The sequence below is a fragment of the Zonotrichia leucophrys genome, chromosome 17 (genome assembly GCF_028769735.1).
Source record: "Zonotrichia leucophrys gambelii isolate GWCS_2022_RI chromosome 17, RI_Zleu_2.0, whole genome shotgun sequence".
NCBI lineage: Eukaryota > Metazoa > Chordata > Aves > Passeriformes > Passerellidae > Zonotrichia > Zonotrichia leucophrys.
The window spans coordinates 6,173,676-6,196,475 of NC_088186.1; the positions used below are offsets into that span (position 1 = coordinate 6,173,676).

A 22,800-nucleotide genomic window follows, 5' to 3' on the forward strand; every position below is an offset into this window, starting at 1 on the left:
TGGCAGTCATTCCCAGGGCTGAGTCCCCTCCCAGGAGCAGGCTGGATGAAAGGAACATTTCAGCGTTCAGGGGAGAGGTAGGAGCCTGCCCCAGGTGAGACCCAGCCTCTGGCAGGGAGAGGGAGCAGGGCACATGGGGAGAGCAAGGCTAAGGTGGGAAGGACAGGAAAGCTGCTGCTTTAGCATTGGGAAAGGTGAGTTTTGGGAGTGGTTATGCAATAATAAAAGGAAAAGGTAAGAAATAATAGGAAAAAGTAGACCTGCACGAAAATGAAACTGGGTAGTTTGGGGAGAGGGTATGGCAGGTTCTGGTGCTGGCAAATGTGTCCTGGGGGTGTCTGGCACCTTGGAGCTCATCATTCCAAGGGTCAGACTGCTGATGGGGCTTGTGGAGCTGGTTTGGCTCCTCAGCTTCAGCACAAACTTTCTCTGTGTGAGCTCTCCAAAGCCATGCAGAAGCACTGGATGTACCTGATGGCATCTCCAAGTGAAACACAGCAGAGAAGCTCTGCCAGACCCTCACCTACCCAGGTCCCTGAGCAGTTCAGCAACCATGGGGTGCTCAGCCTGTCCTGTGTCCCCTTTGGTGGCCTCCCTGGCCATGCTAACAGTGAGCTGCTGGCCAGGGCAAGGACCTGCTCTGACACACCTCCATCTCCAGCAGAGCCTCTCAGAACAAGTGCATTGGAAATGCTGAACTTCCCTTTCACTCAGCCAGTCCTGCCCTGCTCTGGATCATGCTGGCCACTTCCTCTGACAGCCCTGCTCAGTTTATGGTGCACATCTGGTGGAGCCCCCTCCAGTGCAATAGAGCTCCCCTTTTATGGAAAGATTTGCCTGGTGGAGAAGGAAAGAGAAGGGGATGCAACGTGACTGAATGTGCTCAGGGCTCCTTGGCTAAAGGGTTACGTGTGTTTATTTTATGGGAAGTGGAGTAAAGGACTATTGGGCAAGCACACACACAAAAAAGCGTTTCATAATCTCAACCAGCCTAAAATTGCCTTTTTTTTTTTTTTTTTTTTTTTTTTTTATGGCCAGTTCCCTTCCTGCATACTTGGGACATCTGTGGAGCAATTGTTCCTCATGGGTGGGATTTCTGTGTCCTCAGAGCTACTGTTATAAGGTCGGCTTCAAGCCTTCAGCCAAGGCCTGGCATTCCTGGCTCAGGAAGGAGAGGGAGCATCCCAGGAATGCTGAGCACAGGAGCTGCACGGTGGCCTGGGTTCCCCAGGAAGGGTGGCTGGGCTGCAGGCTGGGGGGATGCTCAGCGCTTGGTCCCACCAGCTCCAAGAGGCACTTCCCAGATTTTCTGACTTGTGTCCTATTGCTGTTCCTCAGAAGAACGGCTGTCCGTGGAAATGCATGAGCTCACAGCTAACAGAAGAGGATTTCCTCTTGGAAGAGGAGGGGGTGGACTCCCCTGAGAGATGAGGACAGGACTAGTTGTTAATTTGAGCCATTCCCTGGTCTAGGAAATGGAGGATTTACAAGTGGCCTTTCCTGGCTATCAGTCCCTGACCTGTGAGGGAAATCAGGCTCCATTCTCCTTTTTTTCAGCGCATGGACCGGGCACTGGGACAAGAGAGAAGGAGATGAACCAACAGCCCCTTCCCACGTCTAATTCCTGTGATTAGGAGCCTAATTGGAGTGGTGAAGCACTCTGGGGGAACGTGGGATCTGGAACGCCATGGCTGACAGTTCTCATCAGCTGGCAGCAGGGAAGAATGGCCCTGGGCTGGAGGAGCAGTGCCCGGAGGGGCTGCAGAGCACATCAGAGGCTGTGGCTGAGCCTTCCCAGCCAGCAGGGGATCAAACAGAGGATGTGGCAGCCGGGCCCGAGGCCATCCTGCCCCTGACAGCTCAGCTGCACACCCCACCTACCAAACCTAGCATATTTCTGTGCTCCACAAACAGACTTTCTGGCATTTTTCTGCGTCTGTGACTCCACTTGTGACCCTGTGAACCTCCCTTTAAGTCAGCCCAAACAGTCTGTTTTCATTCTGCCATGGCCAAGGCACATTAATATTTAAGAGCCGTTGATAAGATGAAAGAGGAGCGATCCTTCTGGATGAATTAACGGGACATTTGCTGCTCTCCCAGGCTCTGGGAACAGCCATTCAGCTGACTGGCATTGAGAACATCTTCTGAATGGGGCTTAGACAACTTGCATATTCAAAAGAAAACAAAATAAGTTATTTAGGGAAAACAAAAAAAAAAGTCTTCCTGTCCTGCAGGATTCCTGCCCTTCCTGGTGGGCTGGCTGGAAATAGCAGTACAATCAGAAAGTTTTCCACTTTGGGACTGCTGATTCCACTCTGACCCATGGCTTAAGTTGACTGAAGGATGGGAAAAGTCCTGCAGAAGTGTTCCTTGGGAACATCATTCTTTCAGTTCACTGCATTTATGTTCTTGTGCTGAATTCCCACAAAGGCTGGAGCTGTAGCTGAGCTTGGCTTGGTGATTGGAGTCTGTTGTGAAAATAACTTTTATGCTGCATACATGACGAATGGGAGCTTGCAGGCACATGTGGAGTGGGTTACTTCACACAAATCATCCCCTCAAACCCCAGAGCAGCACGGTGATTATGTGTGAATAACCAAGGCAGCAGGAATTTCAGAGATGAATCAGTGCTGCTCACATGCTAATTCGGGGAGAACCAACAAAGTCATTCAGAAAATAATTTAGGATAGTTAATACATCTGAGAACTGCTGCAAACCACGAGGACATGTTCTGTGAGCAGAGGCAAACACAGCACATCCCCACAGTTTAGTGCTACAAGAGCAGAGCAAATTGAACTTTATCAGCACCCAGCTGCTTAAACGACCTCGGTGACCATCCTGACCCAATTCCCAGGAGACACATCCCACTCTTAGGAAGCCAGCAGGGGTCAGATGAAGACTGAAGGGCAGGAACTCAGGAGACTGGAGACTTTTACTCCCCATGCAGACCCAGGGCTGGCTGAGGATGGGGCAGGCAGCAGCTTGGGCTATGGATTCTGTCCCTCAGTGCTCCCAGACACTGGAGCAGAGAATCTGTGCCCTGTGGTGTGGACAACATGGTCCAACACTGCCTACTCTGCCAGAGCAACATCCTTGCCCTTTTCCTCTTTATTTTCTCCTAGCCACACCTTCTGGATAAGAAAGTACCTGTCATGACTGAGGTGCAGGGAAGGCAAGAGATGGAGACAGAAAAGTGATGGCAAATGACCTGACAGTTACAGGAGCCAAACACAGGAATTTTCAGCAGTCAGGGATGTAATTTTTTTTTTTTCAGGAGGGACAAAACCAACCAGCAGCTGCCACCAAGCTTGAAAAAAACCAAACTAGCATGATGCAGTACAGTGTGCTGTCTACTACAAAAGAAAAAAAGAAAGGAAAACTTGTGAACTTACAGGGTTCCCATCGATGCCTGGAGGTCCTCGTTCTCCAAAATTCCCAGGAAAACCCTGAGGAGAGGAGGCAAACATGAATGTCAGTTATTGAGGCTCCCTGGTGCAGTCAGTCAGTTACAGCCACTCCCCTTGCACCCCGTGCAGCACGTTGGGGAGCAGCAGAACACGGGGACATGTGGGACAATCAGCCTGCCTGTCCTCATCCAAACCCCTCCTGCCACATCAGCACAGCTCAGCAAGGCCAAAACCCCTGATTCACAAACTCACTGCAGGGACTATATTAAAAATGGATTGTCAATCTGAATTATTTAGTGCTGTCTGCTCACAGGACCCTTTGAGGAGCACCCCCTCCTCTCAGGAGAGCTGGACAGCGCAAAGCCTCTTGCAGCCCATGCAGATGCTCAATGGAGCTGATGGGAGATGTCTGGTGAATTCACTCCCTTTCAGCTTGCCAGAGGAGCAAATGCTTCCAAACTCATCCCAGCCCACACCCCAGGGCTGTGAAAGGCCATGTTTACTACAGGAAAAAGTCACCACAAAAGAAGACTTCATCTCATTATATCCGAGACAAGTTTGGAAGACTTCAGACAATTGTAGAGAAGGGAGGGGAGGTGTTGAGTCAGAGCCAGAACACGGTGCTGGGACACGTTCTCCCTCACTCCTGGACAGAGCCTGTGCTCCTTTAAGCCCCCAATTCCCCCCTAATTCCCTGCCACAAGCAGATCCCAAAGCAGATTTCTCTTCCCTGTCCTGTCATGCTTGGTCTCTCACATAAAGAGCTCGAACTGGGAGTCAAAATAAAAGTGCTTTATCCCCTTCTCTGCTCACCAGGATATCATGGGCATCTTCTGGAATACCTGAGAGTTTAAGAGACAGAGAAGAAGAAGAAAGGGAGAGGATGCTGTCCTCTCCTGCCTCCTTCCCTGCATGCTACAAACACTGGGTGTCTGGGAAAAGCAAATCTGAGGGAAGTGAAATGTAACAGCCAATGGTGACAACGCTTATCTGGAAACCCATCAACAACAATGAAAACTGAAGTGATCACAGCAGACAGAGCAGGAAAACCACACTGGGAAACTGTCATCCAAGACCTCCCTTGACCTTTGGGGGTTTACAACTCCTGGTGAACAGAAAAGATATGAATTTGCTTGGTAAAATCTAAGGTGAGAGATGTGAGACCTGTTTAAGTCAACAGAAATTCTGCTGCTGACCTGAGCCAGCATTTCAGCTCTTCTGTACCAATTCCCTACAGCATGAAGGACTGAACTGACATGAGCTATTGCTTGCTTGGATTCAACGCTTCTATTTTGTGGGAATCATTGAGAATAGGAAAGTTGTCTGCCTTTCTCCAGCTAGGCACTACATCCCTGAGGCCTGTGCTCATGCCAAGAGGCTGTGGTAAGCAACCACTGGAAACAGCCTTCTGCCATCTAGAGACAAAAATGTCAAATATAACAAGAAGGCAGGGGGGCCTACAATTTTCTTTAATGAAAAAAGGAGAAAAATAATTCTGCTAACATGCTGAATCAATCAGATCAGAAGAGAGATGTGCAGGGAAAACTCATTGCTCAGGCAAGACAGAAAAAAAAAAAAAAGAAGATTGCCAGAATATTTTGCTGTTTACAGTCATGTGGCTTGCCAAGGAAAATATGAGTGTGCACAGACTGATACTGTACTTACACTGCTGCAGATTTCAGCATTCCCCCATCTCTCCTTCCTTCCTCAGGGAGCCATGGGTGCCACTGAGCTGCTGAGGTCTCTGCTATGGAGCTGAGCTCTCACCAACACAGGGAGATTTTACTACTTTGAATGGTACAATGAAAACAATATTGCTACAGCAGCACAATATCAGCTGGGGGAATGCTTGCTCCAGACTAAAACAGCACTGTCTGAATTTGGTTTAAAACTGTTGCAGTGTGACATAAACAATGTGCTCCTCTGCCAGAATAAAAGAACCCAGATAAGGAACTATTTAAATGCATATGTTTTGCACATGTGTTTCACTCTTTTTTTATGCCTCAGTTTCCAGCATTAACCTTGCTGCTTAAAGACAGGAAATTTGAGGCACTTGGTGATAGAGTTAATAGAAGTCTACATTTACACAGGTTTTCCAGCACTAGATCTCAAAATATCCAGATTATTCCTGTGTTTGGAAGGTGGAGCTGAGCACCTGAGGTCACTTGGCCAGTACCACCCAGCAATGAAGAGATTCAGCAATGAAACCTGTTCACAACAGGCTATGACTGCCCACAGAGCTTAGGGCTCTGCCAGCCCTCAGGATGCCATGGAAAAGGGTCAGAGAGGGAGGAAGCTGAGAAGAAAAGCAGAACAGGCCCAGGACAGCACCCAGCACCAAAGCCCCATCCTAGCCAACACCTTTTTTGTCCTTAACACACCATCTGCACTGCTGGCACCAGCAGCCCCAGCCCAGCTCACCCAGTGCTGGGGTGGTGGGTGCTCCCTGGTACATTTTGGCCCAAACTGTAAAACAAACCCAAAGGAGGAGACAAATGCAAAGAGCAGCTTCAATTCAACTACCCCCAGGAATCCTAGCCCAGAAGTCGAGCTTAGCACAGGTTTTACACATTAAATGAGGCTAAGGCTGGTGGCTGTGGCATGGAGAAGGATATTTCAGTCTGCAAAGACCCAAACCAGGTTGTGAAAGCTGTCCCAGCACAGCTCTTGCACAGCAGGAAACAATCAATCTTTTAAGCCCCTAATGAAAAAGAAAGCACTTTGTTTCCATGGGGTAAGCAGTAGCAGTTTAAACCACAATAACAGTTCCAGTGACCACAGTGTCCTAATTTATTGGATCTCACACGTCTGTAAAAGCTGTTTTTTTGGTGCCTCTCCTGCCTGAGCCTAAAGGAGAGAGAGATGTTCCCCAGGAACAGAACTAGCACTATTCAACTAAAACAAGCAGCCCAGAAGTTACAAGTAGACTCTGTTATGCCCCTGGTTTCCCTCCCTAAGCAGTGACACCTCTGCTCTCCCATGCTCTGCTCCAACAGCCTGAGGAGCCCAGACTGAGGAGAACACATGGGGCAGGAAGCTCAATTTTATGGTGCTGGCAGACAGGAGGGTCACAACTGGCAGCCCATTACAGGAGGCTTTTGAAAGAAATTAAAGAATACAGCAGATTCAGAGTCTCCTGTGAGTGCAGAAGGGGTTTTGGTACAGAAAATCCATAATTTTCCAAGATGTTTTTTCAGGAAAACTAGTCCCTGGAAATTATGCTTAAGAATTGGGACAACAAAGGTAAACACCCCAGTGAAAAATACAGAGCCTGCTCTGTGGGAGGGACAGGATGGACAGAGAGGGAGCAGGACAGGGAAGGGAATGGCAAATGGCAGCAGAAATAGGGAGAAAATGCTCCACTAACAAGTTGTGCTGGCCAGGAGCCAGCAGGGTGCTCCTCCACAGCGCTCCAGTCAGGTATGACAAAACTTTTGGCTCCATCTCACAGCTGGGAAATTCAGAGAGGAGGTGGGGGAAAACATCCAGCTGAATGGATTTCACATTGTCTGAAGGAGAAGTTCAATGAAAGAAGCAAGATGAGGAGCTGGAGAGAGAGCACACAGGCAGATGCTTTGCACCAACAACTCTGGGTGCCCCTGTGCTCCCCTGTCCCCAAACCAAGCAGAGCTTTACAGGGGTTCACAATTTGTGAACTGAGACACTGAGATACAACTGATTTATCCCAGGTTACACTGAGTCTGCAGCTGAAGCAGCAACAGAGTCTCTATCTTTGAGATATTCCAATAGTGCCTTAATTCCTTTTCATCCCCACTCCCTGCAAAGGGCATCCTTTCACAGAGCAGGAGGCTCCTGCTGAGAACAACCAGACCTAGACAGACACTGGAACCAGCTCCTCTTGCATCAGGGGATTACATCCCCCTCCACCTCCCCTTCCTTTCTTCCACTGCTCAAAGCAAACAGAGCAGCCTGCCCTTTCTGCTGTCAGCCAAAGCCCTGCTCCTGTCAGAGCAGCTCCTTGTCCCTTGTCCCTGGAGGCAGCTGTCCCCAAGCAGCAGGGACTGGGGACACACACGGTGTCCTTTGCTCCCCCAAAGCCCTCTCAGGTGCTCACGTGTGGCTGGGTGTGCTGTGTGTGTACAACATCTGATTCAGTTTAAAGCACTTTCCCTGAAGGAGTAAGGGAGGCAGTCTGGCAGCTGCTGCTCCGAAGAATCCTGGCAGCTCTTCATGCCAACAGAATCGTTCTCCAAAAATAGGATTTTATTTTCCTGTTGGCTCAAGGTGAAGCTGCTCAAACCAACCAGCCCTCCTGTCTTGTCTGCAAAAGTCTCTATTTGCCAGTTGGCTCTGGCCAGGTGAATCACTGCCCAGGAGCCTCCCCAGGGACAGAACTTGCAAGTCAAATAATTTAAGTAAGGAAAAAGGAAAAAAAAAAAGGTGGTGGAGAAGCGGGGCCGAGGGTGAGAGAAAGCCTTCACTGGAAAAAAGAAGGAGAATAAAACAAACAAGTGTAGCTTATGTTGGCAGCTCACACCTCTGAGAGAATTCCTGGTGTGGGGACAGACTGAGCCCCTCACAGGTGGGCAGGGGGAGGCTCAGCCCCAGCAGGAGCCACCCCAAAGGAGCCTGGCAGACCCTGTGCTCCTGCTGTGCCTCCACAGCCACACAGGGACCTCTGCCCTCCCCTGGGTCCAGGCAGCTCCCATCCCTGCAGAGAGGGAGATGAGGGAATGGAGGGGGGTCCTGTGCAGCTCTGCTCCTCTGCCACCTCAAAGGACGCTTTGCTCTCACCCCCAGGAGACTTCACAGCTCTGTGTCACCTCTCGGGACAAAGATTTCAGGGCATTTTTAAACAAAACTGTCCCTCCAGCTGGGGGAGTACAGCAGGAGCAGCACAAGAAAAATTCCTGAAGCCCCTCCAGCCAAAAGTGAAATGCCAGCCCCTCCACGCTCCTGCTCCATTCCTTTCCCACTGGTACAGGATCTTTTCCTGCTCTGCAGAGCCCTAACTGAGTTACCACTGCACAGACACGTTGGCCTAATGCCAGAGAGCACTGAGCCTGCCACTGCTCCTCCTTATCTATGGCCAACGTTGCCAAATCAAGCAGCCTCCTACCCAAGGAAGCCAAGCAGCTTTAGGGGTCAAAATGCTTTCAGACTCATAGGTGACAACTGCATTATTTTCCCTTGTAATTTCTAAGGAGAAGAGTTTTTGAGCTTTGATTTATGAATGAGCTTTCCCCTGAAGGATTAAAGATGCCTGGAAGACCTTGGTTCAGTTCCTCATGAGATTTCTGAATGATGATGGACAAGTCACTTAGGAGCATTCTTGGAAAAAAATAAATCTTTGGGATTGTTTCTTTTCTTTCAGTGGAAGTTATAGCTCTTGGCACCTTTTCCCTGTGTTTTCAGTACCTTGTTTTGCCCATTCTTAAATGAAATACATATTGATATTGTCCACCTTGCCAGGTTATATGGATGGTGTAATCCTGGACATAGGAACATGTGAGAAGTAACCATGCAAGCACCTCACCACAGAGATTTGGGAAACTCCAGACGTGTGGAACACAGCTCAGGCCAAAAAGAGATGGTGACATTTGCTCTGGGCTCACGCCTGCATTTCAGAGTGGTGAACCAAGCCAAGAGGGGTGGAGAGACCAGACCAGCTGCCCAGCTCCAGTGTCCAACTTCAGCATTAAAAAAGTCACTGATTGCTCAAACCACATCTATTTTAAAAATTCAGGTTAACAAAGCAAAAAAAAAAAAAAAAAAAAGGCAAAGAATTTACTTAAATGGCTAACAGGAAACATCTGATCCATGGGCTAAAAGTCTCTCATTAAAAGAGGAGCTTTGTTCATGGCTAGTTTTCAGGACCTCCACTGGACTTTTCATGCAAACAGGATGATTAAAAGCATATTCTGTTTTTAAATTAATCAGTTCCTGAACAAGACACCAAACATTTTGGTGCAATGCTGGGGTACTGGCACAAGACAGCACTGCCCAGTCCTGTCCATCAGTTCTTGCAGACCATCTGTGCTCCCTCCTGCAGCTCATCTTGTGGATTTACCTGTACACAGCTCTTCAGCCCACTCATTTCTCTACTGGCTTTGGCTGGCCACAGCTGAGAGTACCATGGAATGCTGTAACCAGTTTCCCAAGTGCTCATGTGGTGCAGGAGCCTCTTGGCTCACTCACTCAAGGAAGGGTCTCAGCTGCATCCAAAGCAGAGAAAAGACTGGAGCAAGAGAGGAGATGTTTATCACCTTAGTCCCCACAGAGAGAAGCAGCATTTGCTTTGTCAGTGGTCTGTGGCCATGGCAGCCCCTGCAGAGCCATGGCAGAGCCTGGCTCCCACTGTTTGCATGGACAGCAGCTGGGCCTGTGAGCCTTGGCAAACCCCAGGCTCTGACACTGGATCTATCCAATGGATGGATCTATCTCAGGATGACATTGGATCTATCCAATGGATGGATCTATCTCAGGATTACACTGGATCTGTCCAAGGACGGATCTATCTCAGCCCTCCATCAAAAGCCTGGGGATGGCTACAAAATGAAACCTTCCTGACCCAGAGGCACCCCTGCTTTTGGCCATCCAGACACAATTGATGCCTTTTCATAGGATGCAAGAGCCTGCTCATGCTGGTGGGGAGGGCAGGGGTACCCCATGACCTTCTGACAGCTTATCAGAAGGAAAAACCAATATATTGCAATTTGATGCTCACCGGAGGCAGGAGTTAATGCATGATAAAGCACCACAGAGGAAGACATAGAAAAGAGCTTGGTGAGAAGGTGAGCTCTGTGAGAGCTGGAGAGTGGGATGCTGCCTGTGAGCAGCTCCAGCAGCCTGGCACTGCACTGCTGCTCCCAGCAAACTGAGGCTGGTTCCAGTGGCTGCCATCTCTCAAACTGTGGGTGACAAAGGGGAGGGACCCTGCTGGACTCACTCCCATCCTCATCCCTGTGACTCCAAATCCATGTGCCTTTTTATGGCACCTCCTCCGTGAGACATGAGCTGTCATCCTTGGCATTTCCACACTAAGCTTCAGCTGCTGAGCTCAAAGGAGAGCTCTCCAAAGACAGTGCTGTCCCTGGTTTGCACAGAGCTGGAGGAGCCAAGCAGCTTGTGTGACACTATGTGTCATGGGGAGAAACCAGAACGATGAGCACAGAGACAGAAATATCTGCTCGTGGTGTTCATGGCTTGCTCGTGCTGCTGTTACCAAACCCTTCCAGCCCTGGGGAGGGTCTGATCCTGTGCTGTTTTGTGGACCTTTTGGGCCAGGGCTTTTCTTTCACAAGGTCATTGCATGGTGAGGCTCACCAGCACCACCAGGTTCTTAGAAAAATGTAAGGTAACCTAAGTTGTGTTTAACTGACTTGTGAATAAACCTCAGATGAACCTCAAAATTACTAAGTATGTCTTTGAATTAAATTTTTCCTCCTTCTTTTCTATCCTTTTTAAAAGAGTACTACTAACAAAACAGATTGTAAGCAAAAAATCATAGATAAAAAATAGCACAGCTGGTGCAGTATGAACACTCTATGTGAAAAAGAGAGATATAAGCACACATCAAAACCAAAGATGAACCAAAAAAGAGCTCAAAGCTCCTTGGATATATTTCCTGAAATTTTGCCTTTAAGTCTTTTCCTCTAGCAGAGCTAAAGAACTTCTGAAAATATTCCACTCTATTTGAAGTTTAATACAATCTGCAGTGCAGACACTCCTGATTGTGGCTGCCCATCTCCCACAGCACAAGAACAGCTTGGTGTTCCTTGAGCTACTTCTATCTCCTACTCTTCCTATGAGTCATTTCCTGCAGTGGCAGCACAGCTCCTTCCCAAAGCTGAACCAGGACTGGCACATTGTCTCTGCATGGCAAGACAAGCTATCAACAGCTTCTCTCACTCCTTTCCTCAGCAACCCTGATGGGGTCTTGTTTTTATATATTTTTTTCCCCAGCTGCTCAGCTGAACACCATAAAAATCTACAAAAATCACCATAAAAAGACATATTTTTCAGCCACTGCACTGGCAAGACTGAAGGTTTAAGTTGTAATCAGCTCCAGCCCCCCAGCCCACCCCTAAACCAGGCAGATCCAGAGATGTACAGACTCCTGTACAGAGATCCAGAGATGTACAGACTCCTGTTATTTCAGCCTCCTTAGTGCACTGGGCTCCAACCATAACTCTGCCCCCAGCCCACCCCAGCTCTCTCCCTCTCCAGGGCTCATATTTTGGGATGCACTGGCCTCCTGTATTGCTGGTGTTGGGCAGGGAGAGGTGGAGTCAGCTGTTTCCACGACAGACTCACCATGTCCCTCACAGCTCTGCAAAACTTTACTTCCCTGGAAGGATTTCAAGCTCTGACTCATGTCCAGTTCCTCTATTTTAATCATTCCCTCTTACATCATTCTCAGAGGCCCACGGTGTCACATGCAACCTCCCCCAGCCCCCAGCTCCTCCTCGGCTGAGCACTGATCCACTGCCAGCTCTCATCCCAAACAAAGCTAGGTACAGAAATATGTGTGATACCAACTCGTTCCTCCTCTCCAGAGCATTCTGAAGGCAGCTAATATGGGCTTGGAAGAGCTCCCTGCTGCAATGACAACACGGAGACAGCAGAGGAACAGCAGCCACACCAGCAAATCTAAGGGAGCAGGGATGGGAGAGACCAGAGAAATCCCAAAAGGCTCACAAAAACCCCAAGGCAGCTGGGAGGCAGCAGTGGCCAGGAGATAAGTGTTGAGAAGAGAATCAGGTCAGCTGGTTCATGCTTTCCATTTCTCCCAGAGACTTCCTGAATAACTGTGGATGTCACTTAATCTTTCTGTTCACGCTGGGAAGTTCAAATCGTCAGCATCAGCCCATTCAAGATTTCCTATTAAACCTGATATCATAAACCAGGGATGGAGCCAGAGCCCTCTGAAGGAGCCAAGCAGAACAAAGGTGCTCACGTGTAGCCATTTAATCCCTTCCCTAGATCCCAGCCTGGATGCCTCCATGGCTGAGAGATTCCCTGCTGATCTCAGGGGAGCCCCTTGCTCGTAGCAGTGACCGCCAGACCGAAGCCCTTGCCTGGAAGATTACAAATCCTGGCCAGCCAACAGCTGGAAGGCTTTGAGCCTGCAGCATGCTCTGCGCAGAGAGAGCAGAGAGCAGAGCCCCTGCACCTAACAACAGTTGCTGTGTTTGTTTTGCCCTGGCCAGCGAGTCATGGTTACACCACGGACCCTGCACTTATTCGTCACAGAAGTTTCTGGTGCAACCAGCAGCTTGCAAAAGATCTGGTATGGATTTCTAGTATCTCTCAAAAAATAATCTGCTTGACTGCTGCCCATCTTAGGCAAAGGAGAGGCAGGATGGATGTGGTACTGCTGAGCTGTCTGCACTGCCATGTCAGAACCCAGGACATCCCTCTGGCTGTTCTGGATGACTCAAACCCCTGCCAGGGGGTTCAGAGACCTTGGTACAGAGCCCAAGGCACCTGTGACTTTGATTTTGACCCATGAAGCAAACTACCACCTTTTTATAAAGAATTACAAGTCAAGAGAGTTTAAGTAGAATAATAGTTAGTTGGTCACAGGGCGAAAAGTAAATTTTTGGGGTTTTAAAATGGGGGCTTGGGGTCACAAGATGGAGGAATTTGGGCGTGCCCTGTCCTTCTTCTTTCTTCTTCCTAGCCTCCATCTTCTGAGTGATGTTAACACTTTTAGGTTAGTTTAAAGTAGAAGCTCACTGTCTAACATCGGTGATAGGTATTGGGAAGTTATTGTAAATAATGTACATGTAGTTTTTAGTATAAAAGACAACACTGCATCTGAGGGCAGTCAGTGTGCCTCTGCCTGACCTGCTGGACAGACCTCAGCAGGCCAGAGAAAGAATGTTATAAATAAAAAATAATAAACAAGAAGAATCCTGACTCCTTCTTCGACTGCCAAGCTGAAAAAAGAGCCTTGTACATATCTCAAAGTCACTCTGACCAGCAAAAATCCCGAAACTGCCAAGGTATCTGCACGGCTGTTACAGTGAGAACATCAGTGAGTGGTGGGCGTGGGGCTCCAGGCAAGGGGGACAAGGGGAAAGCAATGGATTTGTCCATGTGTGGGTGAGTGGACATTTTTCAAGAAGCCCGTGAGTGCAATGATGTCCAGAGGTCAGAGGATACTCAGGCTAACATGAAGGACAAGGTGCAAAGGCAATGAGATACAACAGAGCTACAACATGCCTGAGCTCTCTGCTGATTCCTGGAGCAAAAAACTTCATCCGACTTCCTAAAGGAGGATTACAGAATTGATTGGAAGAAGGTTGATGGGGTAAAGTCTTTCCTTTCTGTCCTTTCCTCTGCTCATTTCAGTATTTTTCCCACTTGCTCTTGCTTTTTACTAGAGTCAGCACAGCCCCTCTTGTTCTCCTACACAGCTCTCACAGTTGGCTTCAGCCCCACTTGCAAACACCTCTTGCTCCTGGCCAAGCTCTCACATCTACCTGGTGCCTCCTTGCTCCTCAAACACATCTTCCCCAGTCTGTTGCACCACCAAGAACAAAAAGTTTTCTACAAAAACCACACTTGCATTACACAAACCAGGATGGGACAGGGGTTGGAGAGAGGCACAGCAAGAAGCGGAGATAGATGTGATAGAAGTGACAGAAGATGTGATAGAACTGGTGGGAGTGCAAAGCAGGAGATGGAACAGAGCCAGTACAGACACCTGGGACACTGCAGTCATGCTTGGGAATTAAAAAGTGAATCTAGGGAAGCAATTGGCCAGAGGCAGGACAGGAGGGAAGATGCTGTAGAAGAAAATCTGAGAAATGTAAGATCCAAGGGAGCATGGGAAAAGAGCAATAACGCCTGTGAACTGAGCAGAGCATGGAAGAAAGGAAGAGAGCAATATCTCTATCTTTGGTTTTCTTCCTGCTTGAGAAGACAGACATGGAAAGGTTTGTTTGAAGATATGAAAGGACCCAGCCAAAAGCCAAATGTCTTAGTGTTTCCATTTTCATTCAACAAGGTCTGCATAATAGACGAGGAAAAACTTTACCGGCCTACCCATCTTGCCCCTCTTCCCAGGAACTCCAGGGATCCCCTGCAAGGAAAAAACACAGAGAGAGAGAAAAAAAAAAAAGGAGTTCTGGTTGAGAAATCAAACAGCCAACCAACAATACACAGCAAAATGAGAAGAGAAAGGAGAATGCAAAACAGGCTAATGACTGTGGCATTGTTTGGGAATCAAAATGTCAGCTACTTGCAGTGGGCTGCGAGAGCAGAAGACAATTAACCTTCACCCATTAACTGCGGCCTGCCGAGGCCACGCGCAGGCAGCATCCCCGGGCTGGGGCTGGGCTGAGCAGGAGCAGTCATTAAGCTACTGGTCTGGAACCAAATGAGGGCCACTGCTGAGGCACTCGCTGCACAACTCGTGTTTATGTTTCTTATTTAGTTCTACAAGCATTAAATCAGCGCGGCCAGAGCGCGGGGCAGGCCCCTCCCAGGCAGGCACACTCCCACATGGTCCCAGGGCCTCTCTGCTTTCTGGAGATTGCATTTGAGGGAGGAAAGGCTGGAATCAAACACTGTTCATCTTCCAGGAATCTTTTTAGGAGCTCTTCTAGTGGGGAGAAGAGATCAGGCAGGTGGGAGGGTGTGGAGATGGAGAGTGGAAAAGCAAGGGATGACCTGTAAACCTCTGGAAATTTGGGCTGGGGGAAGGCACGATGGAAAGAAGGGAGGGCACAGCCACAGCTGCCCACTCACAGCCCCAGGCTTGACTGCCCAACTCAGTGCAACTGGAAATAAAGCCATTTTCAGAAAGCTCAGCACTGTCCCTTCCAAGAGCCAGGCTCTTTCCAAACAAAGTGCTGAGGCAGCATGGCTGGGAGGTGATTCCTGTGGGAGCAGGGAATCTCTAAGGACATTCTCCTCACCCTGCCCCACCTCACTAAGATGAACTGGCAGGGAGGAGAGGGAAGGCAGGTTTTTAAGTGAAGGAGAATATAGAAGAACTCCTCTGTAGTTAACACAAGGTCTGATGGCCCTGCCTGAAGACTGAACAGCTGAACATCAGCATTATACAGGGACACAGGTCATCATTCAAGGGTAGGAAGAGATTAAAGATGGGGTAGGTAAGCATTAGGCATGCTTGCCTCCTTCCTCAGGGAGCAGGGATAGAGAAGGTTACATCAGGCTCTGAAGAACTGCATTCAACCAACACACCAAAGTTTGCTTCACAAAATACTCACTCGTTCTCCATCAGCTCCTGGTAGCCCAAATAATCCTGGGAGACCAATATAGCCCTAAAGAAAAGAGGAAACAAGCAGTCAAACACATTTCTCCATTAGCATGCAGTCAGTCTGTGCTTCCTGAAGAGCAGAGCAGCCTCCAGCGCTGGTCAGTGGCAGCCGTGATGAAATAAACCTTGAGGCAAGTGTATATGCCCATGGACTGCATGGTGCTGGCTTCCACGATGTAGTCCAAGGGCACATACCCTCACACCAGGGATCAGGAGGACTCCAGGCAGCAAGAGGACAGCCAGAAGAAACCTTACCTGGGCTGGCTCTAAGTGTACCTGAGGGAAATGGAGCTTGGTTCGAGGTTAGCAAAAGTAATCCACAGACCTACACCTCCTTTTGTCTCTTTCTTTGCTTTTGGCACTCATTTCCAGCTGTCCTGTTGCAGCAAGCCCTTTCTGTCTGTCTTGTGTCACCTGGTGGTCACACAGTGCAGGCCATTCTGAGGCAAATCCCCCTTTTTCTGGCACCAGGGCTGCCACCACCCTGCAGTGAGTCCTGGCTCTGCCCAAAGCCTGTCCCTGCATCAACAAGACCTTGTCCAAAGATTTTCATCATCCCAAGCACTGAAGGCCCTGCATGGGCTGGGAGAGGCTGAACCTGACATTCCAAGCTTGGGGGGTTGATGTGAGGCTCAACTTGCACACCCACACCACGGGGAAACCACCTTTGCACCAGCACATTTCACATAAAACCTGCTGCTTCCCCACTCATCAGAAACCTTGTGTTTCCAGGTTTCTCTGTGGCCTTGAGGCCCTGCTGAGACAAGACACGCTGCATAAAACACAGTGTTTCCCTTGCCTTGCCACAATGGCAGCCTTGTGTTTAATCCCTTTGCTCAGCAGCCTGGACAAAGTCACCTTGTGTGCTGGGCCTCTGCAAAGGCCCCTCTGGTGCCAAGCATGCCAAATCCAGAGGAAGTGAATTTCAGCAGGGAGCCCCCTCTGTGGCACCTCACTGTTACAGGAGCCAAGTGCTAACACTGCTTTTCTCTCATCTTTCTTTCTCCATCATTGCTAAATCTCTATCTGCCAACCCCACCAAACCTTTTCACCAGCCCATCACTCCCTGTGGGTTGTGTTTCCTTTAGGGACAACACCTAGCTGGGAAATAGTGCTACATTTAAATGATCCTGCCTGCCTTTGCCTCCTGAATCCTAAAACAATCCACATAACTCCAGAACTTTTCCTGGAGAAGGAAAAAGTAGAGGTGGAGGATGAAGAAGAGTCCAGAGCTGGCTCCCTTAAACCACAAAATGCACATTTCTTACCTTAGCACCCAATTCTGATATACTCTGGTTGAACTAAGAAAGGACTTCCTTGGGTATTTATAAATATTTCAGTCCCTCACCACTCAGGGGTGCAAAATGGAGAATAATTTCTAAATCTTACATTCTGCACATCTACCACCTGATAATTACACAAGATCCTGGTTAGGGCAGTGAAGAGATGCCCCAGGGAAAACTTCAGCCCTTGCAGAAGTGGGGTGAGTCTCAGATTTTCCTCTTCTGCAGGGACTGAATGTGCCCTCTCCCTTCCCAGCTCAGGAATACTGCTAGCTACAGGGTCAGCATTTGTTTATTCCTTGCAGTTTTCCTAGTGATGAAAGCCAGCTGCTTGAATTTACTGCATATAGAGAAAGTATCACGTGCTAGAGAAATGGGGATTTATTGGCTTAGGATCTCATTGTGAATTTATAATTGCAGGAAAAGAACAAAATGTGATTAACAAGAGCCTTAAGTAGTAATAAAAAAAAGAATCCTTTGCAGTGAGAATAAAACCCCAGCAATTATTTCTGGGGAGCAAAACCAGACAGGACGGAGATATTGTTTGTATTTGCACATGGCTTCAAGATGCTGGCTTGCTGTTGTTCATAATGATATAAACCACTCCCAAACCAGGCCTGTGCCCAAATGAGCCCATACTCAGTGTGGTTCAAGTCTGCTGAACCACACTGATTGAAACTAAAGAGGCCTTTGGGACATGGGGCTTGCAGGCTTTGATAGGAAATTGTAAGCCATTCTTTCCTCCCCTGCAATGTGAGCTCTGAAGGGGCTGACTTTGTCATCAGCACTATTGGGGGACTTTGATCAAGGTACATTCCATGTTTAATTAAAAAAAAAACCTTAACAGTGCATGGTTCAAATCCCCCAAACCCAACAAATTAAAGCAACCAGCTTCAGAATTGCAAAATCAAGCCTAAAGTTTCTTGAGAAGTCTGTGATAAAAACAAGCAGAGAAAAGGCAAATGAAAGGTTGCTTACCCGAGTGCCTTTTGGGCCAGATTCCCCTATGGGGCCAGGTAAACCCTAGAACAGAAGGGAAAAAAACAAAGACAAATGTGGACAAGCTTTAACTTACAATAACAAGCAGTGCCAACCCCCCAAGCACCATCCCTGCATGGTTCTGCTTTAAGTGCTGCATGGTTCTGCTTTAAGGTTTTGCTTTAAGCATCCAAGGAATATCAACAAAGAAGAAAAAAAGACCAAATAATACAAATAACAGATCTGCCATTGTTGGGGAGCTGGGATTGAGCAGAACCTGAGACTGCTGCACACAGTGAGCCTTCCCTGGGGCTGAATTTGAGATTTCTGAGGATAAAGGCCACAAGGGCTGATGCAGTGGGGTGCCCAGAGGTTGTGTTACACATGGGATGAGAGGCACAGTGATGCTCTGTGCCCAACAGCTCTCCACTCATCTTCCTGCCTGAGCAAACACATGCATAGCAAAAGTATTCCAATACCTGCTTAGGGAACATTGGTGCAATGAGAAATTCCTACAGCTCAGAGAGTCACTTAGCAATGCAGGTACTGTGGTACCTCTAACCCTTTGCAGCATCAGCTATGGAAAGAATTGAAAATTAATTCCCCATTCTAATTCTATGCCTAATGCTGCTCACTCAAAATACTGCAAAGAAGAAAAGTGCAAAAATGCAGAATAAATTTTCATGTTTATTGCCTTCTAGCAAGTTTCCAGATCAAGTTTTTTTCAAGTTCCAAATTTTGATGGGATTTTTCTGGGGAAAGAAAAAAAAAAAAAGGCTAAGTCCATATTTTCTTCAGCTGGCAGCAGTGCAAGGCTCAGCCTGGGATGTGAAAGTTGGGTTGTGCTCTTTCCTGGCTCCTGCATCATTGCCAAAGATTTCAGGCATCAGGGTGAAGTTACAATCCTGCCTGTGATGCACAAACCAAACCCGAGCCAAGCACTCTCTCCCATGACTGCAGAGCCAGCACAGCTGACAGGAGTAACAAGTAGTAAAATCTCTGTAAAGTAAACACCCCTGATGCAGGATACACACAGCATTCAGATAGGCTGAAAAAAGCTGCCTTAAAAAAATAAAAAAGTCACTTTCCTGACCCAAACCACGTTTTTAAGAAGGCAGATTTGTTCTTTGAATGTCAAGGCACAGATTTCATCCTGCTTATCTGATGGGCTGAATTGCTGAACAGCATTCATTAACCTTGTATGTCCAAAATCTCTTGGACATCTTCTTATTAGCCATCTAACACACATTCACACCTAGGAGACTCTCTGGCATGCTCAGCTCTAAGGGCCTTTCAGAGTATGAATGGAGCATTTAGTCAGGTGCATAAAGCCCCCATCCAGCTCTGCCATCTGCACTCTCCAGTGGGCCAAGCAAGGTATCAGTTTAATTTTCAATTTAAAATGGGTCATGCTTTATTGACAGTCTGAGGCAGAGAGATGCAGACTTGTTCTGCAGGTCTAGTTCACATTTAATCCAATAACCTACACATCTGCATAAAAAATTCACATCCAAACTCATGACAAGTCTGAAAGACTCAGGACAGAGCATTTGGGATCATTGACATCTGCCTAGACTCTTGGCTTACAGAAAAATGTGGCTGAATCCAACATTAACTGTGTCCATTTTACAAAATCCTAACAATCTCACTTCACCACAAAATGTTATAGGGCTGGATGTTCTGCCTTCCAAGAGGTTCCACTTTTTAGGATCTAGCAAATTCTCCTGTTTCCTTTATACTACTCAGCATCTTACAATAAAGTGCCCAATCTTGAGCCATTACCCCACGCACACTCCTCCATTTCTAAAGTTGTCTTTGTGTAATTTTTTTCAGCATGAGAACAATGACTTGATTGTCTTCCATTATCTTTTTTTGCAGCTGCAAATATGATTTATATATATATATATTTACAGTTCATGCATAACACTGTGTGCGTATACGTAGGTTTACGCCAGTGCATTTTACCAGAGAGAGTTCATCTAAATCTCCTCCTCCAATTAAATACACCTTTTTCCATCTTAGATTTCTAACTTGTCCAACAATAGATGCAAAATATGCCTAGAAAAGAAGGGTTAGCAGCTTGCACATGTCTTTCTGTGCTCTGCTGTTCTGTTTTTTCCCTGTAGTTTTACTGAAGAAAAAGCTGCCATAATTTGGTGTAGAAACTCAGGTTTTATCTATCACAGCCACAAAATACTTTCTAACAACATTTCAGAGTTGAAAGACTGTGTTATTGCTACAACACCTTGAGGAGGGAAGAAGGAAAATATTCAGAGATCAAATATTCAAATATACCAACATTTCCTAGAGGACTGCACTGTCCTTAGTGGGGCATATCTTTATCTACCTGCACACCCAAATCCCTACTCTGTGCACAGCACGATGAGATTTACTGCACCTGCCTGCCAGGATAACCTTTGGCACCTGGACTTCCAGCTGGTCCTCGTTCACCCTTTGGAGAGAAAAAAAGAAAAGGCACAAAAAGTCAGGTGAATGTTCCACTTGGAAAGGGGTTTTAGCTGAATCATTGAGGAGTGGATTAATCTGATGCACATTTATTGAGAGGAAAACAATATTATGGGTAGATAATGATGTTAATTAACGAGGGGGAAAACACAGGGAAGCCAAATCTACAGGATCCATGCACTGAGCAAGTGCTGCTGTTTCTCCTCCCTCCATTTGGAGGAAAGCAGCAGAGAATCTGGAACAAGGACATGAAGAGAAGGTGTAAGGCTGCATCTATATCTGGCATATGGAACCGTTTTGCTGGTGGGAAAGCACTGCCAAAATTCTTCAAAACTAAATGGATTCATGTATAATATCCTTTAACATCATTGCTAACAGGGCCTGCTATTCATTGGCGTTTTTTTTTTTTTTAACTGCATTGCAAACATCAAACTTAACCAAATAGAGAGGGGGGAGAAAAGAGGAGGGGGAGAAGAAAAGCGGAGGAGGGGAATGGGCTTTGGGAAGGGAATCACATATACTCAGCACAGTGTGATTAGTAAGGTCCAGGTGAAATTAATGTAAAAAGACAAATAAAGGGGTAGGTTGGTGAGCTGGCTTTTCTTCCCTCAAGTAAACTTAGTGTGGCTGAGCAGTAAAAATTAGAAATTAGATGTAGAAACTCCAACGCAGCCTCCTACCACGATGCCATGGATGCTGGGTCTGTGTGTGTGCCCAGATCCTGGTGTGTGCCCTGGGAGCAGCTGCCTGTCCACACTGAGCTGGCTGCACCAGAGCCAAAGCAGCATCACAGCCAGAAAATCCATCCCTCCTCAAAGCTCCCCTGTTGGGAAGTGGGAAAACTCACCTGGTCTCCAGGATGACCTGGTGGTCCAGGGTAGCCTTTATATCCCTGTCAAAAGAGGATGGAAGAGATGAATACTAAGAAACAAAAATGTAGTACAATAATCTGGGTTTGGTTTCTATTTCTTTTTGCAGGTGGGACTAAAGTTCTGAGGAGAAGCAGGATTTTAGAGAGTATTACACAATCCTGAAAACTTTTATCAGGCTGCCTTGTGTTTGCACCACCCGAACCTGCTGATGTGCCCTGCTGTGGTCTGGTACATACTCCAGAAGGAATTGCTTTTGGAGTGGTCTCCATGCTCAATCTATTTGTAATCTACACCTTGAGCAAGGCTGCCCTTAATCCTCAGGAAACCACAGAATGAAATGTTGGCTTTGGGCACATTGGGGACTACAGTTACATGAGCCACTTGTGTTTCAGAGCTTACTTTTGCTTTAGAGTTTGAAATGCCACAGGAAACACCAAAACAACCATTTACTGTCACAGGAGACTCCAATTTTTCTACCTTGAACTTGTCCAGGTTCCAGCTTTTCTAATCTAATTATTACAAGATCCAGAGTGCTCCATTATGAAGCTACTAAAATTGGTGAGCAAGCTGCCTCTCAACCTGCTCTCTCTGCTGAATTAATTAGAATGAGTTTCTTAATCCACCTTGCTTACTGGCAAGTGTTTCAGGCTTCAAATCATTCTCACAGGTCTTTCATAATCCTGCTACAGTTTGTCAATATTTCATTTTTGGGGGGATGCAGACGCTGGAGCAGGACAAGGGCAGCCTGTTTGACTACAGACTGAGCACTGTGTGTCTTTTAGGGGAGTTAGCTTTCTCCTAGATTTACCTAGAGCTCCCTTCAAACACAGTGAATTTTTTTGTGATGGACAGTTCAGATTTTTTCCCTCTTCAGCTGTTTAAAACAAGCTTCCATCAAGGGAAGCAGATCAGGAGGTTGAACTCAGCTACAGAGATGACTGTTTAGCTGGGCTAGCAGTAAGATTAAATTTAAAAAAAAAGAGCAGAAAATTTAACTTGAAACAAATGGGAGAGAGAAAAAATAAACATGGAACAATCCTTGAACAAATACTAAAGAAATAACAAATTGCTTTCAAGGGTGGGTTACAACTACTTGTCCCTCAGTCCCTGCCACTCACCCTGTCCTGCCAGGGCTCAGCACACCTCATCTGTCTGTGGAGCCCACAGGGAGTGTCCCTGCTCTGGAAGCCATCACCAGTCACAGGGGTGACCAAGCACTTGGCCTTTGGCTCCACTCTCCACACAAACCCAGCACTGTTTCTGCTCCCAGGTCCACACCTCTGCTTAACAGCTTTTTTATTCTTCCCACGGGCCATTCCAGACCTGCAGCCTGAGCCTTTGCTGGCAGGGTGAGCAATGCTCCCAGCCATGCTGGCCACTGCCCTCTCCCCTCTGCATTCCTCCTGCTTTGTTATTCCAGACAGTCTGGCCTGCAGTGATGCTGATCCCCTTCTCACCAGGTCTCTCCTGCTTGGCTTTGCTGAAATGCCATGGCTCTGGACAGAGCTGCACCTTCTGCCCTGAAAAACCCTTGGTGG

The 22,800-nt window shown here is 47.4% G+C and overlaps 1 protein-coding gene across 1 annotated transcript in view; it reads right to left on the minus strand.

Moving 5' to 3' along the window:
- Window positions 1-22,800, minus strand: part of COL27A1 (collagen type XXVII alpha 1 chain) — a 146,300-nt gene that overhangs the window by 78,719 nt on the left and 44,781 nt on the right. The window contains exons 8-13 of the mRNA XM_064727415.1: window positions 21,238-21,282; window positions 20,323-20,376; window positions 17,925-17,969; window positions 15,614-15,667; window positions 14,416-14,460; window positions 3,393-3,446 (exon numbers count right to left, since the gene is read on the minus strand). Of these exons, the coding sequence (XP_064583485.1) occupies window positions 3,393-3,446; window positions 14,416-14,460; window positions 15,614-15,667; window positions 17,925-17,969; window positions 20,323-20,376; window positions 21,238-21,282 (297 nt within the window). The remainder of the gene's footprint in view (window positions 1-3,392; window positions 3,447-14,415; window positions 14,461-15,613; window positions 15,668-17,924; window positions 17,970-20,322; window positions 20,377-21,237; window positions 21,283-22,800) is intronic.